Source organism: Saccostrea cucullata, unplaced genomic scaffold, assembly GCF_032062105.1.
Source record: "Saccostrea cucullata isolate Sc308-1 unplaced genomic scaffold, CSIRO_AGI_Scuc_v1 ctg319, whole genome shotgun sequence".
In the NCBI taxonomy this organism is placed as follows: Eukaryota; Metazoa; Mollusca; class Bivalvia; order Ostreida; family Ostreidae; genus Saccostrea; species Saccostrea cuccullata.
Genome location: NW_026920610.1, coordinates 35,001 through 55,857, shown reverse-complemented (window position 1 = coordinate 55,857; position 20,857 = coordinate 35,001). Strand labels below are relative to the sequence as shown.

Genomic DNA, 20,857 nt, shown 5'->3' with positions numbered 1-20,857 from the left:
ATGTATTTTGGTACCCAGCTATAAAAAGTTTCCCAAGTTCATTAAAATATAATTTGACTTTTTGTCCTGGATATACCGGAGAGTCATCTTACTTTCTTTTTATAGAGATTACCTCTGGTTGATCATCTATATTTAAATATCAGGTCATCATATTGTCATATTATCCCTGGGATTTTTAGCGAGACTTCTTTCATTTTCATTTTATACTTGTAAGTATAATGATATACCAGTATTATGTATACTGAGTGGTATTGTTCAGAAAATTACAACAGATAAAAGCAGCCATGGGTAACAATTTCTTGCTTCTAGTATATTAATATTGTTTTTTTTTTTCTATTGGAGTTAATTGATTTATACAATGTTATCATGTACAAATATTACAGCAACATTAAGATGATAATACCCGGTACTGTGTCAAATTTAGAATATTATATTTAAAGGGAATGTCAGAGATTTCTAGAAGACAAGAGTTTCATACCATACATGGGAATGATAAAGATTTATAATCATTTCTAGATCTAAGCTACTATAAACAGTTAACAGGTGAACATGTATTTATTTTCATTATTACATGTATAGCAGTAGATGATGTAGATTATGATATGCACAGCCCAGCTAATTACAGGCAAATCTGAAGGTATGATATGTAAATTAAGTTTCTAAACTCAGGAAATGATTTAAGCTCATATAGTGAATTTTGAAAGGAAAATATTAAAGTGTTATGCTCAATCATTATAAATAAACAAAAAATAAGATAAAGTTCATGCAGCTTGTTCATCCATGGAAATTTTTTGCTTACCAAGTAGGTAGCAAAAATATTTATCAAGGTACGGTATAATTTATCAAAGAAATAAATCTATTCAGGTCTTTTATAAAATAGAAATAACAAGAAAGGTATGCATATATTGTTAGAGAGTGTGGGTGTATTGATAACACCCTTAAAAGAAAGCCCCCTGGTTAAAATTCAATGGTTGTGTTGGGTGTGTATTTCATTGCTAATTTCCTTATCAACAACATCAACAGTAAACATCTTCTAACAAGCAAGGGGAGAGGAGGTGGATTCACTCCTTTATAATATGTTATAAGGGTTCTGTCCAGCTCTGGTGAGTATAATATTAAGTGACCATATGATGTGTGTACTGACATTCATTCAGGTTTAAAGCAAGTGGTGCCTTAATTCCTCTCTTTCTGTACATTGTCTGATTCCGATTTTTCTTAAATCATACTGCTAAATAGCCTAATGCTATTTTTGGTTTCCCAAATCAGGAGAAATTAAAAAAAAGATTTTATAAGCATCACGTTGGTGGTGAATGGCCATCCCATAACTACAGGTTTCAATCCTGTCAGGAGTGGGTGTAGATTAAAACCCAAGGCTCTCAACAACTCATGTTGTCATGAAAGTTTAGTCCCCTGTCTGTTTGTATCTGCCAGGGAAGATCAAAATCCTAATTCTTTACATAGCAAAGTGTAAATGTCACGCCATATGTTATTGTCAGGGATGCAGGACCTGGAGTCAAAGTTATGAATATTTATCGCATGGACATTGTATTTATTATAATTTACATTTTGATTAAGAGAGTATTAATAGGGGTTCAATTTACAGAGGACAGTTCAAAATATTTTTAAACCACATCTTGCTGCATGCATGTGTAGTTGTGTACATGTATTGTTAGACCAGATTCCAAACATGGAATGTTTCAAGATTATACTTCAAATATTTCAAATTTCATTCAGAAATTACCAAATTCAATGTTATATACCTGAAGCATATGAATAGTATTCTTAATCTACAGTAATTTCTTATTTAATTCACAAGTTGTCAGTCTGCTGCTACAAAGAAAATTGAAAATCAAAAGAACTGTCTGTATTAAAAGAGGAGAGGCCGGGGCTTACATAACCTGATGCTGCATTCCATGAATTAATTAAGTTAAAAAAAACTGTTTGAGGTGGAAAATGTAGGACGTATAGTTTTAGAATACCTGCAGGTATGTATGATTAGGCCTAGAAAAAAATATGTTTGTTTCCGCTTTCCCGACCGACCCTAATTTATAATGCCGACCCTAAAATTTTTTCTAATGCTTTTGTCCCATGAATAGGGCTGTGTATTGGTGCCAAGATTTCGATGAAGTGCATTTAAATCCGATATCTATATTGTACCTATTCTTAATTTAGTCTTACTTTCTAGAAAATCTGTAATAAACAAAGACACAACTGATTTTTTTTACAGTTTATTTCAAAAAATAACAACATGAAGTGCAAGATTTCACCCAGGGAATTATAGTCTCCAACAATGCAAGCTTTTCAAGACAGAAAGAAGGTTGGGTCACCTTTCTATTATAAGTTTAAGTCACAGAAATGCTTGAAAACAACATTTCTTTTGCCATTAATGTTACTTCTATACATGTTTTGATTAAAAGCAAAAAAAAAATTTTCCAAAAAAAAAAATTGCCTACCTACCCTATATTTTTTCTGCCTGAAAGTGGAAACAAACATATTTTTTTCTAGGCCTTATATAAAAAATGGTAGGGGAAAGTAATAATTGTGGGCTTTATTCTGTATTATCATGATTATGTGAAGAAATTTTATACGGTAATTGTAGTGATTTTACTATAATCAAGATATCTAAATGATGTATTAGGTCTTAACTATTAGTAAACATGAAACAGTGAGTCCTATGTAATTCTATTTTCCCAAAATTTCTTAGGATGAAAAAAAAATCTTAATATTTTAGTGAACCTAAAAAATTAAATTAATGAGAATTTCTTTATATGTTGACTACATGATTAAGCACACTACCTTGCAGTTTTAAGGATGTTAGCTGAGTTATCTAAGTCAAATGCTGGTAATTGTGTATACACAAAATATAGCACATTGGGTCTTACAAATAAAGATATATTGTACTCATTAGTGTCTGTCCACACAAAGAATAATCCACTGTCTGTACAGTGTATATTGATTCTAGGGTTTCTCTCTACTCAGCATTTTGTTGTGACCACTAGCTGGTGTTTTTAGCCAGTATTTAAATTCTGAGCTTTCTATCCTTGAACCTTGATCCTGCTGATCTGTTCTCTTGTTGACAAATAGCGGGCCTGTGTGAGATTTATTGCCCTGCTGTAAAGAGGTAACATTAGAGGTATTGCCTAATTAAAGACTATCTCTGTTGGCACCTCCTAGTAGGACAGGGCTTGATCATTCACGCCAGCAGTGTCTATCACAGAGATCATTATGCACAATGATTGTGTTAAGATAGATTGTGATGATGGATTAACAATGATTAAGATGAACTGTTCAAATGACTTGAACATGTTGAAGGTATTTTCAAGATTTCAGGATTTGTTTAAGATTTTAGGATAAATTTTATTTATGCAGATGCTTTAAATTATAAATAATACATGAATATTTTATGATTTTCAGGAATAAAATTTTTATAAAGATTTATAATGGAATGCTTATAAACAAAGATTTATTATTGAATGCTTATGATATTCTAATTACCGATAGGTTAGATATTAATTTAAAGGAATTAGTATCTCTTAAATTGTTCAATTTGTATGGAAAACAAAAACATTACTATCATTTTTTACACAATGCTGCATTCATCTGTGAACTAATTCACTTGATAAAAACATCAAAACAATGAATTTTAATAATAACATACTTGTATTTGGCCATAAAAGAATCGTGCACTTGAGTATTAAATGAGTGGAGGTTTTAAGTGTTTATTCACCGACTTCAATGAACTTTGAGCTGACTTTCTTGTTATCATAATTACATGTATGTATAAATAGATTTCATTGCAGTGTCTGGTACAATGTACATGTGACTTTAAAACAATATATCTATGTACATAATTTGATCACTCCAACAAGTTTATATTTTTATCAGTTTAAATTTATATATGCACTTTGAAATGTTTACACTATGAAATGTGCACATGCTACTGGCAGTAAATGATAAAATTCAAAACATACTTTAATATTAATATTCTGTACCTGCAGATATAAATTTTATTTGCAGAAACATTCATAAATAGTGCATTGACACAATCGCATGTCTATCATGTATTCAAGCAGTTGCTAAATGATTTATTTTTAAAATGCGTTATTACCTTCTCTCATCTACCAGGGATTTTTATATAGCTGTCAGAAAGGCATGCATTCCAAGAGTGAGTTTCATTCAGCACTTGCATCCCTGCTGGTAAATGTTCTTTTAAGAGTTAAGACCGAAAATCAAAACACTTCATTATTATTACTTCAAACTTAAGAAGCTCTAAATGTGTCTGACCTAGACGACTTACAAAAATAATCCAAAATGTAAAGGGCTCGTACTTTTTTCTGGATTGTGTACGAATGTGTACGGGTGAATTGGTGTGTAATACGATATTTATTCTTCACTGTCATTTTTTTTTTTCAGATGGAAACAAGGCTTTTATCCCGAGTCAGGTTTGATCGCAGCACACACAAGGATGGATTTATTTATGGTTTACCTGCATTGGTTATAATGCAGTGTTCAGGTGGATTTCTGATCAATGAATGCGGATGGCAGCTATGCATGTAACTGTTGAACGAAGTGATATTGACTAAAAGTTATCTGTATAGTTGAATGATTACAGTGTAATTTTTTTTCTGGAGGACAGACACAAAGAAGAAAGATGGGGGCCGTCAATAGCTGCTGTATTCCAAAGCATGTCGACTCAGATTCAAGCACCCCCAAAAAGATTGGGCATAGGCGGAATTTGAGTGCAGCTTTTAACATGTCTGCGATGATGGAGGGTGATCAGGGCCAAAATCTTTTGAATATTAATTATGCAACAGAGGAAGAACTGATGACTCTGCCAGGGATTAACAGAGCCATAGCTCAGGCCATTATAGAGTATCGAAGAAAAATTGGGGGATTTAAGAAAATTGAAGACGTAGCATTAGTTTCTGGTGTTGGTGCTGTGAAATTGAGTATAATTCGGGATGAAATTACTCTTTCTATGAAACGACAAGGTAGTACTGGACCCCCAACGGAAGAAAATTCTCCGACGGGTAGTCGATCAGACATTTCATTTAGAAGTGAGACATCTAGAAAATCTAATGGAAAAATCAATGTGAATTCCTCTAATGTGTTCCAGTTAATGAAAGTAAAAGGCATTGGACAGGTTCTGGCAGAGAACATAGTTACATATCGAGACAAGAAAGGACAATTCAAAGCAATAGATGACCTTATAAAGGTGAAGGGAATAGGTCCAAATTTACTCAGTGCAATAAGAAATCAACTAAGTGTAGATGATTCAGAAAGCTCAAATAATACTCAACCTAATGGACATGTTCTAAGTGATTCCGTTAACAGTGGCAATACGACTATTCCTCCCAAACTGTCAAATAATGACCATAATCATACCAATTGTAGGGTATTATCAAGTTCAACAGAAAATATGTTGGACATTTTAGAACCTATTATCAAATCGGGTACCAGACCCAAAGTGACACCTTTTAATTTTAAACATAAGAACCGCTCTGTTGTGAGGGTGGCTTCTTGGAATGTGGAAAGATTCGATGAAGAAAAAGCCAACAATATAGGGGTGCGAGAGGTCATCTGTATGACTATACTGGAAAATGGGTAAGTGTGGGAAAGAAAATATGTAATTCTTGATGACTTTCTGTTTACAAGTAAGATTGTATAGGATATTCCTCTGAAATCATCTCATAGTTCACCATGTACAAATTACAACATACATACATAAACCCCCTCCTCACCCCCCCACCCCCCACCACACCCCAAAAATGTCTTCATGCATCACACACTGCAGGGGGAACTTATCATAGTATGAACATAGAGAATATTGAACCATAATGAATGGTGATAGGAATTCAGTTGCAATCTTACTTTGTTTATGAGCATTGTTTTGGTTTAAAACACAGTGATCAGGGAGTGCATTAATATCAGACTAGAAAATAAAACACAGATGTGATGATGTTGAGACTTTGTTATACACATCATCAGTTCATCACTGATTCACCTTTACAGCTTAATCATTATCTGTAATGACAATGCCAAGGATGTCTAGGCTTTTGATCAGGTGACCTAATTCTGCATGAAGCATATTGCTCATTAATGTGCTATTAAGCTCCTTTGAGTTCAGTTCATTACAGTGTATTTAATAGACCATTGATATTTTTCTTTAAACCTTAAGTTCATTACTTTCAAATGAAAGTAGAATTAACAACAGCACACAATGACATGCAGCAGCTTTGTTACATTGCACATTATGCACATATAACAGGACAATATGAAAATCCAAAATATCATGTACATACTTGTACATCATTAAAATAAAATTTAAACATGTGTTGTGCTCTGTCTGTCATCCTAATTGGTATAAACAACAAAAGTTGCCTTGCTAATTTGGCTGCATTTCATTTCCGGAATTTTTGGTAATTATCAACTTTTCATTTCCAACATTTATTAGTTTTCATTTCCAACATTTTTTTTGTTTTCATTTCCGACATTTTTCAAATACATACGTAGTGCCTATAGTAACAGATTTGATAACTTTCCTTCTGAAAAATTTAAAGAAATAAATCAATAACAAATCATTGAAATCCAATTTTGTAAATCTGTCAGTGACTTGGACATAAGTATGATGCTGTCACTGACATTTAATTTAGTGCTCTATAAATGCGGTGAAAAAGTTTTATGCTCAATATTTACATTTGCAAATATCTTTCTTAGATGAACCTATTGATGAGAAAATACATTCAATTCTTTGTGAATTTCATTTTGGGGTCAGAGGTCATAGAGCGACCTGATCACAGAGCGATGTGATATTTTGACCATACAACTTCTAGGTTATTGCGCGTCACTACATAGCAATACGTAGGCCCGATCGTGTAATAAATACAATTTAACTCGAAATGTATTTGTTTCAAATGTAAATATAAGTAATAAACAACAATGTTAAAAAGTTCACTGGGAAATGAACTTTTAGTTGGTACGTGATCAAATCTACTGAGAAGTCCTCGGGCTTCACAGGATTTGATCATGTGACCAACTAAAAGTTCATTTCCCAGAGAACTTTTTAACATTGTTGTTTATTTCTTAATCAAACTCTTCTACCTAGACTTAGTGCTACATGTATGCATAGATGTATAGATGTTCTTTTCTTGTTAATATTTTGGTATAAATGCTTTTAAAATTCCATATTCTTGTACTTAGAAAACATTGAATTGCCACACAGGTAAATTCCGGAATTGAAAAGAAAATTATGTCGGAAATGAAAACAAAAAATGTTGGAAATGAAATAAAAAAATGTCGGAAATGCTATGCATATTTCCGGAAATGAAATGCAGCGCTAATGAGACCCAACTTGCAAGTTGTTGAGACCAGGGGTTATGATTATAAAGCAGGTATTCAAATTAAAACTATGAAGCAATTCATTATAACACCAAAGAAAGAATTTCTCTCTAATTAATTTTTTACATGTACAGAAAACAAGAAAAATTATACATCTCGAATAAAGTTACAGTCATATCTTGTGTTTTTAGTTTATATTTATTAGTAAATATGTTTAAGTGTTATGTATAAATTGTACACCAACTTTTGACTGAGGTCTGATATTCTATTCATATCTGTAAAATTAGCAAGTTTCTTTCTGATGAAGTCATGAAAAGTTTCTTTTAATCAAGCAGATTTTTGATATATTGTATACATTGCACTACTAGTGTGTTAACTGAAAGTTTGAAAAGCTACACATTTATCAGTAAAATCATAGATCTACATGATATGGGGAAAATGTTAAACTGCTGATGATATGCATACTTGCACATAAGGCATGTTACATTGATCAAGTCGATAGTATTAACTTTTACTCCTATCATTACCACTAATGTATTGAACAAATAATGGAGACTTAACCCTGAATTAGACTAGCACTAAGCAGGAGATTATAAAATACACACGTAATTACTTGTTTAAAAAATACGAATAAACTGTCTGCTGCACAGGAAATTAAGTGCACAGGAAATTAAAGACCCAATTTTTTTACCGTACGGTTACCTGAGGAGGGGGAGTGGTCCAAGTAACAGTGGTGTTATTCACCTGGAGACCCCCAATACCCAAGATGTCAAAAATCTATATACACGTAGCATTACACAGGAAGTCTGTGTCTGGTGATCAGGGTCAACATTCCGTGTTTCGTGTCTAAATTTGAGTGAAACTGCTTGAAATAATTGAAATATTTCAATATAAAATTTATTTATTTATACTTTCAGCTATATCTAATGAAGAAAAAATTATAAAGAAATATCGTTTTTATATTTTTAAAAAATGTCAAATTAACGAAAAGAACACAGAGTAAAACTACAAAGTAAACATATCTTTTTTAAATTAAACTTGTGTAAATATCAAAATTTAAAAAAAATATAAAATATTCCATTCATAGGCCTACCCGTCGTGTGAACATATACAATGTACCGCGATAGGAATATTGCTTACCCTCTGACCAACAACAGTGTCGAAAATATTCACCATTTCCGGGTGTTCGTGTGTTTAAATTTTTTTTCATACGTATTTTTAAGAATTCATCTTTGGCTTTATGAATTCACTTTTTCATTTCGAATATTGTGTACTGACAGACGTTAGGAAATTCGAACTAAAAGTTACAATCTCGAAACTATGTTTCTGACATTTCAGAACTTTACAACGGAACATGGTGTAGATTTTATTCATATATACATAGATAAAACATGGTATAAAGGTATTTTTTTTATCCATGCCGTTTGTGCTAAATATCTTTTCTTAATTAACATCTTCCAATTTTAATCGGCAAGTAGCGTTTCTGTCTAAATTCTACAGCAGATATCTTGGACGACATATCGCCTAAAATACAATATAGCGGTTGAGATTGAAATCAAATATTTTATGAAGTCAAGTTTTATATATCTATTCTCAATTGTTTTTGAAATAAAATTTTACCAAGATTCTTTTTTTAACCCCTGTGTATACAAGGCGGCTACATGAAAGTGTTTGACGCGTGACCAGTCAATCGTTTTCAAAGGACACAAACTCAGACTATTAGGTAGCAAGGGTAGCTGCCTGTCAATCAATTCAGAAGCTATTGTTTTTTTAATGATTGACAGGCGGTAAATTATTGATCTTGAATCAGGTAGATTTTGGGGGCGTTAACATAAAATTGGGTGTTTAAGTGTCATTTATGAAATTATTGATTATTGTACAGTAGTAGGCAAAATAGAACTTCAAAAAGATCAATATTGTTTGGGGAAGTGTATCATGTTGCACACTATATGGTAATGTCTAATTTATTGCTAGATATATTATTATGTTTCAAATAAATTTATTTGAACAAGATGACAGTATTATCCATTGAATTTTAACACTATATATATGGTCGCCCGCATGATGCAGTGGTTAGAGTGTCAGCTCTAGACTCACAAAGTAAGGAATTCCTCATGTCGCGGGTTCGAATCCCACTGTAGGACGTGGAGCAGGTCCTTCGGATGAGACCGTTTAAACCGCGGTCCCATGTCGCAGTAGCTAGTAGTACATGTATAGGGAACTTGTAATATTAGCTAATACAGGGTACTTGTAATTATAAATATTAGCCAATACAGAGAAGTTATAATATTGCTAGTACTTGTAACTTGAAATATACCTAGAACAGGGAACTTGTAATATAGCTAGTATAGGAGACTTATGCATGTTATGTAGTTATTATTATAGGGAACTTGTAATAGCTTGTTCTTGGAACTTAAAATATCTAATATATACAGGGAACTTGTAATGCAACTTGTACAATGAACTACATGTAGAAATATAAAGCTAATACAGGGAAAATGAAATATATATAGCTAAATCAGAGAAATAGTAATACAGCTATTAAGGGGAGCTTGTAATATAAAAATCTAGTACAAGGAACTTGTAAAATTTCAGCAGTCTCGTTTAAAGTCATCATTTCCTAAGTTCATTGATCGATACAATGACCTTGTCAGCAAATACAATATCATTGAGTCAAATGCTGACTGACATTTTTCATACTAATTGTTAGTCCATTATTCATACAGTGAATCGACGACAGATTTTCCCATTATTTCCCGATCATGACAAGGAGCACACGGCGGGTGTGACCGGTCAGCAGGGGATGCTTACTCCTCCATGGCACCTGATCCCACCTCTGATGTTTTGGAGGTCCATGTTTGCTCTGCTCCTTTTTTGTACTGTTTTATGGACTTTTGATCTTGAATACTGTTCATTATCTCCATGTTTCACTAGTACAGGGATCAAACTATATTATAATATAGTTATTACAGTCCGTCCTAAACTTGTAATTTACATGTAGCTAGTACATATACATATATCCCTTACTATATGCATTAGCATTGTAAGATGATGTAAGAAATTAATATGGTATCATAGTGTTTTATAAAATGTAGAACAAGTGTAAGACATTTGTGAACATTATGCACATCTTAATTAATGAATGTATTTTTCTTTTCTCTAGCTTTGGGGTTGTTGCATTCCAAGAACTAGCAGATAAAAATAGTCTTCAAAAGGTATGTTTAATAAATGATTTTGTTTGAAGTATGTTAAAGGTTAGATTTCTTGATTATCCGTTAGATTTTCACTTTTTACCTTGAATATGGCTTAAATCACAGTATTGTGTTAGCTTTTATTCTGGCCGAAACATGAACAAGAGAGATTATTAGAGAGTAAGTTTCATATTAGTACTAGATGATTAATTAATATGGCATTTGCACATACTTTAAATTGTTTTTTTAATGCTGTTAGATTTGTGATGAATTAAACAATCCAACGATTTCCCATGTCGTGAAATGGCCGGGAGTAAGGGGTTCTTGGAAGTGTGTAGTTTCCAAGGCAACAGGAAGAATGTACAGGGTATGTATCACGTGAAATGGGCGGGGTCCTTATTGTTGTGATTTATCTATTTAATGTGGTTACGGTTTGCTTTTGTGTATAAGGAAACTAATCTTTATTACATAAAGGAAATGAGTTACTTGAACGAGTCTTTATAAACCAAAAAAATAAGGAAATTCAAGGAGTGCATCCACATATGTTTATTTCCACCAATAAAATGGGAGGGTGCAATGTAGCATTTGCCCTATAGTTTGTTTAAATATTCATCAAGAAAATTGTTTTAGAGTTCATGTATATTGAAGTGACTTCTTAGGGATAAACGTTTCTATGAGAGGGCAGGGGAATATTTGATTTTGAGATAGTTCTGGGATACACATTTATAGATTTACTCTCTTGAGTGCCTTTATAATTTCCAGGTGTGATAATTAAGTTACAGAATTTAAAGATCTCTACCATAAAATTTCTTGTATGGCTTTTGAATTCACTTGGCAAGAAATATAAAAAAGTACATGGTGGTAATAGTAATAAAGGAAAGTCAATTTGATGAATAGGGAAAATGGATCAATTAAACACCAGTGACATTTTAAATCAGTTTATGTTTTGTTCACAAATTAATGCAGACTGAGCAGGTATGTTTTACTGCCATAAGGGTGAATGGATGTCCATTGATTTTCAGATAATAACTCTTGAATACATACATTCATATTTTTCATGTGTTACAAGAGGGCTTATGAGAAAAATCTGTTCCACATTTTCTGAGGTCAAAAGACACCATGACATGTGAATATAAATTCATTTCATCCATCTCAAGTCTAAGGGTCAGGTTAATTCTTTGATTGACTGATCTTTTTTGCCTATTTTGAAAGGATTTTTTAATGACATGGTGATACATGGAGTTAACAAAACAGTTTCTTTTCTTTTTTTTGTCATCAGTGTGGAATTTTAAATGAATGACTGCTTTGAAATTAATTATTATGCTACCAAATAAAAGTATCCGTATAAAAGTTTTATATGATAAAAGTATAATGTACATGTATGCTTCATTTATAATTTTCTTCATTTCTTTTCTGAAAAAAACTTGTATCTTCAAGAAATCAATATAATATGTTCAAACAAGAACAGAAATGTAATCTTTCCCCGGGGGATTAATTATCAAGCTTGATTGCTATATAAAGCAGTTTGGATTCAGCTATAGAGTCTATATTGTCTGTAATGTGATCTAGCTGTCAAATTCAGGGTCTTTTAAGAGTCATGCCTGTGAGGAAATACTTTAATATCACTCAAATTTAACAATGTTTCATGTGAACTCAAAAGATATAAAACAGCTAGATCATCAACACTTAGTGAGAATGCAGCAGTAAATTTATTCTGTTGATCTGTTTCAACCTGAGGTACGGTCATGAGAACCATTTGAAAGTAAAGACTGTACAGTGGTTCAAAAGAATAGTACCAATTCTCTCTGCATTTTTTTTTTTTGGCAATTTTGCAGGGTTTATATTATATAGAGAATACAATATTATTTTTTAGCCCTTGTAAAGGGGATGCATAATGCTTACAAATACAGCTAGGACAGTTAAAGTCCCTTGTGAACAATCAATGTTATTGTAGATATTTATTTATTGGTACGTAATGTTTATATACTAGTATATACTTAAAATATCTTCAGTGTAATTTAAGTGTAGGAATTTGTTGTTAAAATCTTCAGTGTAATTATCTGTGATTCTTTGTTATAGAGTTTGGAATACAATGGGTTTCTTTATGACACATCACAAGGAATTTCTCTATCAAGTTCTGCCAATTTAGAAAAGCCAGCTAATTCCACCAGAGACTTTGTTCGCAGACCCTTCATTGGAATTTTAAAGGTATGCATGTTAATATATTTGGTACTGAAGCAAGCTAGATGCTTAACATTATGCAGAAACATCTTTTCTTCAAAAGAACTGCCTAGAATGAAAACTATTTCATAGATAATACAGTATTTTTGTGAAACCTGCAAGGCAGGCGTACAACAAAGTTCATCCCCCTTTCCGATTATCTTTGTACATCAAAAGCCTCACTTGAAAGTGTTTTTTAAACTTTTGCAACATATCTTCTGTCAGGACACCAATATACACAATAGACTGTATCAATGATCAGAGTTATTATTTGATAGATGAAGAAGTTTGACTGTGTAATGGCCAGTGTCCACCTGAAGGCTACAGGTCTGGACAATGAGGACTTAGAGAGACTCCAGGCAGAGATAGACAATGTACCTAAAGTGGTTAAGGCCATAGAAGAACACTACCCAGGTATGGACCGGTCATTTCTTATTTCATGGAAACATCAAACATTTATGTACATTAGAGTGTTAGGTTTTAATTTACATCATCATGCACAATCTAGTAGTCCATTTGTCTACTTCTTCCTTTGCAGTTAATAAAAAATAATTCTAGAATTTCCTAACTTACCTTTGCTAGCCCAATTATGTTTTATGGAAATGCAGGTATTTTCTGTTTTTTTTTTTACAGCTGAACATATTTACATTTATGCCATACACATGCACACTCACCCTTTCACACTATCCACTATCCATCTATAGATAATATTAAAAGGGAGGAAAAAAAGATAATACATGTAAATTCAATTTGTCACTTTTTCCTCCAACACTTTATAACATTGTGCATAAATTATCCGAATTGTTAATTATATATTCTTTTATCCACAATATGAGGATAAAATAGAGATAAAAAAGGGGGGGAAAAAGACAATAACAATAGTAAATGAAATCTGAACTGTCACGCATCAAAAACAGGTTTCCATGTAGACCATATGGAATTAAAATACACAATTTTATTCTTTTGGATTGAAACAAATTTTTCAACATTATATTTGATTCTTAGATGACATAAGAATGCACTAAAATTTGGCATTTTCTTCTGCATCAAACAAGTAAAGATATATTGTTTAGTGTATAGTATGATAAAGTTTACAATTCTATTATTTTTTGACAAAGGAATCTCTCCTAATATTACATTATTAATGTTAAATCCGACCCTTTTCTGTTTTTTTGATAAAGCAGTTAAAAAGAAGATATTCTTGTTTTTACAATACATGGATCATTTTGCTTTTTCTATAACTGAAATTTCTGACAGGGCAGTATATGTACCTGTAGACATTTAATGTTTTATTCTGTAAGCAATACCTAACTTGTACACATGCAAAAAGACAGGTGTCATATTTACTATGCATGCACAAGGGTAAATAAAATACCTGTATACAAACTTTTGTTCTGGATGGTTCAATCTAAAATAGGTTACAAATATAGAGATTCTTTTCAAATTAAAGTATGACTTGCATTCATATTTATAATATTTTCTCAAGTCTCATGTTAACTCTTTTCATACAAGATTTATAAATATATATGAATATTTTTGCTAAATAATATGGTCATGTAAAATTGAAAGTGGACACACATGTTGGTACATTGAAATTACATTGGTAACCTATGGCCATGCATACCCTGTACTTATTTATACGTGTATATAATTTATTCCAAAGACTAGATTTGAAGGATTTAAAGAAAATGCGCCATTGAAAAGGGATGTATAGCACAGACATCTGCACAAATGTCATTCATAAAAATATTTGTTAAGATGCAAAACACAGCAATTTATCAAATCTGACTCAAAATTCATAGCAAAATTGAAAAAAAAACTGAAAATAACGATCTTCATGGTGGATTTCCTTGACACATATACTAACAAAAAAAACACTGCAAAATAGTAACTAGTGCCAAACTGAGCATAGGAAGGTAGAATAGTCAGGATATATATGAGAAGGACAAACATTCTGGATGAAGCAGGATGTTTGTTGTGTAAACTGAATAAGAACAGAAGGAGAAGAGTCGGCAACTAATAAAATGATTTATTTAAATAGGTCAAGGTGATCTGAATATGTTCTCTATTGATACAATCTTCAGAGAGGGATATACAGTAAAATTAAAACCCAAAATTTGGATGTAAATCTTTTATTAGTTGAAAAGCTCAGGAAAGTAGATGATTGGCTTAGTACCCTATAAAATATGAAATGTAAGGCCTGGGACCCAGTGAGTGTATTTGACTTTCATTGGGTTTATGAAAAAGAGAAGCCTGTGCTCATTAAAAAGCATGATCTAAATGTATCCTGTGGAGCCCCATTTATCAGGAAGCTCCCCCTTTCAGACAAAATGTATTGGGAATAATTCATATATAAAATATATACATACTAAACATGCCTGAGGAATCCAGAATCTTCATTTATCAGGCTATTTTGGTAGGGATGCATCCAAATTAGTGAGACATGTACTCTTACTTTAGAATTTTTTGCATATTTTCAGGTGAGAAGGACATTATGATCTTGGGTGATTTCAATTTGGAGCCAGAAAAGGAAGGTGAGATGATTTTGAACTGCTTTGTCATTTTGTTCTACTTAGAGCATACAAATACCCCAGATAGATGTATCATGTAGTTCAAGTACTTAAATTACATGAAAATTGAAAAGGAGAATATTGAATTTCAAGGTCATGATATTCAAATGAACTTTGTAAACCCTGATGATGTACTCTGTGTACTATATTTTGTTTGCATCTTACTAGATTAAATTAAAAGGGGCATGAGTACACTTGCCTTGCTTAGGATGACCTCTATTGATTTTTAAGTCAGAAAATCAATGTAAAGGATCAGATAACTTCATAATAAATATAGGACTTCCTTGCACTGAATGATTTGAGATCCGCACCTTGATAAACAATACCTGGTAAACTTAGTGCACTTGTACCCTCAAAGGAGTAGCACAGATAACCCTTATTGATATCGAAGTCAAACAATCTAAATTTAAAGTTGATCATTTTCAATATAATATTGCCATACTAGGGTACTGGTACATGTTAATGTGTACATGTAAAAAAAAAAGATTCTCTTGTGATTAAGAATTAAATGTACCGGGGAATTCAAAGATTTTTTTACATGGAATAAATTTTATGCATTAATAATCTGTTGAGATTTGAAATCTAGTTTATCAATTTATGTTATGTATTTGACAGATTTTGATTGTTTGCGAGAGAAGGGCTATACTAATGCAATACCAGCGGGAGCTTACACAAACATCAGCAATAAGAATATGAAGGGCAGCCGTACCTATGATCACATCTGGATCACAAAGGAAACAAAGAGTGTGGCCACTGGTAATGTTTGTTTATTATTAAGCTGTGTATGTTTATGTCAGTCTTGTGCATGTGGTACTGTTGTTTTTAAAAATAAAATTATAATTATATGCTCCTGTCCCAGATTAAGAATTATAAGATTTTTAGATTCGACACCAGAGTGAAGGATCAAGTGAACTTTTCTGATCAGAATTTGTCCTTTGTTTTGTGGTCACTGTTGGGATTGTAGTTATATATTTTTTTCACTCTGTAAAACCCCTAGGCCAGTTTTAACCAGATTTGGTTGTTTTATTTTTATAGCATACTAGTAATTAAAACAAAATATGGTGTCACATTGTGAGAGCATGTGTATTAGGAATTATCAGTATCTCATGATTCAGTCTTTTCTCCTCATACTGAAAATCTTGTTCTTTATTTAGGTAACTCGGGCGTGGTGAGAGAGGGCTTGACCAACGCTCTGATTCCCAATGGCTGGAGCTGGGGAGGCGTGGTCAGTGACCACTGCCCAGTGTGGGTGGAGCTTTACACAAGTAAAGACTTGGACAAAGCTGACCTAAGTATAGGGGCAGAGGCTATCAAATTCACACTGGGGACAGAGGGATGATGGAAAAAGACTCTGTTACAGATAACATGTGATACACTGGGAGAAGAAAGTTGAGATTTATCATGTTCATGATCTTGCCACAATTGAATTTTGTATACTCTAGGATAATTGTTAATTTTTAATGCAATACTTTTCTCAATTACAAAGACTGTGTTCTTGATTCCTGTGCTTGAGCAACACAATATGTATAAACTTTTATATGTATCATGAATGAAATTTGTTATTGATTTTCTGTACTGCAGTGTAATATATAGAAGAGCACCTGTTTTTACAAAACTATGTAGGGTACATGGAGTCTTACATGTACATGAAAGTGTACAGAATAATTCTATTATCAAATCCAGCATCTGTGGGCATTTATTCACATTTTAATTTTTATTTTTATACTGCTTCAACTTGTATGATTGTTGAATTTTATTTCGTTCGTTATACTTACCAGTCATAAATATACATTAGGATATCTTCCCCTTATTAACGTTCATAACTCGCGGGCAAGCGTTTAAAAGAATAAGATTCAAACACTTATAAGACCGAGATCACATCTCAGGTGCTTGCCCAAATCAGTTCATCTTCCGGCGTGCAACAGAACGTTCATATTTTTTTTGGCAGAGATTTTTCAGCCACGGAGTGATACAAATACTTTGTATTTGTATAAGGTATTGGTATAGATACTCTCTTATGCTCTTAGTTTAAGTATGGAAGAAGCCAGTTTTATTTCGAACGACGAATTAAATTCGGGCTCGGAATTCCAGAATTTACAGTCAGTAATGGAGGCCAAAGGAAAAAAACCGCGGTCCGGTAGGAAATCCTCCAGCAAAGCTAACGAGAAAATGGAACAATTAGAAAACAGAGTCAACGAAAGGTTAGACACTATGATGAATTTTTTAAGAGAAAGTATTCAAACTTTGTCCAGCAGTGTTTTAGAGAATACAGCTTCTCATAATGTACACGAGACAAACGTGTCTCATAATTCGTTAGCGGATCAGGATACCGGTGGTTTATCCACGCGGAGACCTGAGCCCATGGTATCAAATGTAGACGATTCATCTGGAATGCGTCCGATTATACCTTTGGAAAGTGAAGTCCAAATTGAAGGGACATTAAGTGTGCCTGAAATGGACGATATGATATCATTAGCTCCAAGTGTCAGAGAAGTACGTGAGCTATTGGGTGATAACGAATCCTCAGTTCAAGAGGAATCTATTACTGCCCATGATTTTGATAACAATCAACATAAGTTGGACAGCAACAACAACAATAGATTTCAGAACTTGATCAATAAAAGTGACGAGCATACAAAAACTCTAACTGATATTTTTGGCAATGTTTCGTCTTCAGAGGAAGAAAAAACTGGATTAGTTTTAGACAAAACACAAGAGGAGATCTTGAAAAAGTCATGGAGAATTACTGATCCTGAACGCTTGTCTGCTTATAGAGATGAATATAGACAATGTTTCCCTGTTCATCCAAACTCGGCAGCATTTCTACAAGTTCCAGGGCTAGATGACATTTTAGAACCAATGTTAAGAAAAAAACACGGAAATAAAACCAAAGGTTGGGGGAAAAGTAAACATTTAATTTCCCAGCCGTACAAAAGTATTGAAACTTTGGCATATCAGGGACAGATAGCTGCCCGTATGGGTATTATTTCATTAAGCTACATGCAGCAAGCTTTAGGAACGTTGTTAGATTCTATAACTTGTCAAGATGCGGACACAGTTCAAGCAATTAAAGACATTTTCTCCATGTCTACCAAGGCACTAGATCAAATGGGGAGAGCAGGGGCTTTTCACCATCTTATAAGAAGGAAAACTGCAGCACAAGACTCTGGATTATATACCTTGAAGGATATTCATAGCAAAATTATTTGCCTGCCTCTTTCAGAAGATGACGTCTTTGGCAAGAAATTAGAAGAGAAACTAAAAGAAAGGAAAGAGCAGAAAGATTCTCTTAAGGATTTAATTCCAGAATGGAATGAAAAAAATCAGAAACGCAAATTTTCAGAAAATTCTGCTGAAAACTCTGGAAATTTTAAAAAACCCAGAACTACTACTGTGTTGAATAACAGTTACAGAACAGCTACTCAGAGACCCAATTACTCAAGACGGTCTTATGACTACAAACCAAGAGAGGACAATTCGAGAAATACGTCTACATCTGCTACAGTAGACAGAATTGGCTCCTTTCGGATCCCAAAGAAATCTAATAAATGACTGGAGATTAGAACAGGTAACCAAAATTGCAATGCTTCCCGAGATACCAGTTGGGGGTCGTCTCAAACTTTTTGTAGAAAATTGGAATCTTGTAACTCAAGACAGTTGGGTATTATCAATAATCAACGAGGGTTACAAACTAGAATTTCTTCAAAAACCCCAGTTTTTAGGGGTAAAGAAAACAACAATCCCTCAAATACAAAAACATTGTTTGTTAAAAGAGGTAGAAGATTTATTAGAAAAAAATGCAATAGAACCTGTCTCAAATCAGGAGAGTCAAACAGGTTTTTACAGTACATTTTTCCTTGTCCCCAAAAAGGGTGGCAAAATGAGACCCATCATAAATTTGAGACCCCTCAACCAGTATCTCAAGAAGCAACATTTCAAAATGGACACTTTAAACAAAGTGTTAAATCTAGTGAAACCAAACGATTGGGCAATTTCAATCGATTTAACAGATGCATATCTACACATTCCAATATTTTCAAAACATCGAAAATTTCTAAGATTTTGTGTAGAAAACCAGTGTTATCAATGGAAAACAATGTGTTTCGGCCCAACATCAGCACCTCGAGTTTTCACCAAAATGGTGTCTGTAGTAGCAGCATATTTGAGAACACACAATATTCGTCTAGTAGTTTACCTAGACGATTGGTTAATAGTAAACCAATCAAGAGAAATGTTATATCAAGATCGACAGAAGTGCCTAAATCTATTGGTTTCACTAGGTTTCATAATAAACAAAGAGAAGTCTTGTCTAGAACCCACTCAGGAAATTGTATACCTGGGAGCTTTGTTTTTATTCAGACAAAAAATAGTACTTCCATCTCAAGACAGATTGATAAAATTGGTACAATCAACCAAAATGTTAATGCAGGGTCAGAAAACAGCCAAAGATTTTCTACAATGGTTGGGAATAGTAGCCTCATGCATAGATCTTATTCCAAATGCTCGTCTTTACATGAGACCTGCTCAGTTACATCTACTAAGTTTTTGGAAACCAAGCTCTCTAGATTTGGAGAAAATAGTCCCTATTACACCACATCTAATACAACACCTACAATGGTGGTTATATTCAGTGAACATTTCCAGGGGCAGATCTTTGCAACTGGAAGAAATTGGGGTGACCATAACCACAGATGCATCCTTGACAGGGTGGGGGGGTCACCTAAACAATCAAATAGTTCAAGGACATTGGGACAGTTGTCACAAAGGTCTTCATATCAATTGTCTAGAGATGGAAGCAGTGTTTTTAACTCTGAAACATTTTCAAAAACAAGTACAAAACAGAACAGTTTTGATCAGATGCGACAATACGACAGTGGTTCAATACATCAACAAACAGGGAGGAACCAAATCTCCACGTCTTTGTTATCAGACATGGGATTTGTGGAACTGGGCAATAGGTCACAATATCAAGTTGAAAGCTGCTCACATAGCAGGAAAATCAAATATTCTGGCAGACCATTTGAGCAGGGTCAAGATCAGACAAACAGAATGGATGTTGAACAGACAAATTGTTCAGAGAATTTTTCTATTATGGGGTCAACCTCTGATAGACATGTTTGCATCTATTCACAATCGTCAAACACAGATCTTTTGCACTTGGTTTCCTCACAGCCAAGCATATGCATTGGATGCCCTGACGATATCTTGAGAGGGGATGTTTCTGTATGCTTACCCTCCGATTTGTCTAATTCCCAAAGTTCTTCAGTACATCAGACAGTTCAATTGTCAAGTAATTCTGATAGCTCCCTGTTGGCCACGGAGACCTTGGTACACAGATCTACTTCAGCTTTTAATCTCAATACCAAAAAGACTTCCAAACATTCCAAATTTACTTCAACAACCAAACACAAAAATTTATCATCCAAATCCAGAAGTATTTCAACTAACTGCATGGCTTCTATCGACAGAGGTTTCAAAAAGAAAGGGTTTTCTAAAGACACTAGAACCCTTTTGGCAGCAAGTTGGCGAACAGGAACA

The 20,857-nt window shown here is 33.3% G+C and overlaps 2 protein-coding genes across 3 annotated transcripts in view; both read left to right on the top strand.

The window, feature by feature from the left end:
* Positions 1-987: 987 nt before the first annotated feature.
* Positions 988-17,082, top strand: LOC134253562 (endonuclease/exonuclease/phosphatase family domain-containing protein 1-like). Of its 2 annotated transcripts, none has more exons than XM_062736100.1 (9): positions 988-1,103; positions 4,414-5,604; positions 10,502-10,553; positions 10,789-10,896; positions 12,609-12,737; positions 13,028-13,163; positions 15,230-15,283; positions 15,935-16,075; positions 16,474-17,082. In XM_062736100.1, the coding sequence occupies exons 2-9, from the start codon at positions 4,652-4,654 to the stop codon at positions 16,656-16,658; spliced, it is 1,758 nt and encodes a 585-aa protein (XP_062592084.1). In that variant the 5' UTR covers positions 988-1,103; positions 4,414-4,651; the 3' UTR covers positions 16,659-17,082. The 2 variants fall into 2 exon arrangements, with proteins under 2 accessions (XP_062592084.1, XP_062592076.1); XM_062736092.1 differs by lacking the exon at positions 988-1,103 and adding an exon at positions 3,099-3,312.
* Positions 17,083-17,342: 260 nt separating this feature from the next.
* The window catches only part of LOC134253553 (uncharacterized), a 4,501-nt gene continuing 986 nt past the window's right edge, over positions 17,343-20,857 (top strand). Inside the window, exon 1 of the mRNA XM_062736084.1 lies at positions 17,343-18,887. Coding sequence (XP_062592068.1) covers positions 17,354-18,871 — 1,518 coding nt within the window. The 5' untranslated portion in view covers positions 17,343-17,353 and the 3' untranslated portion in view covers positions 18,872-18,887. The remainder of the gene's footprint in view (positions 18,888-20,857) is intronic.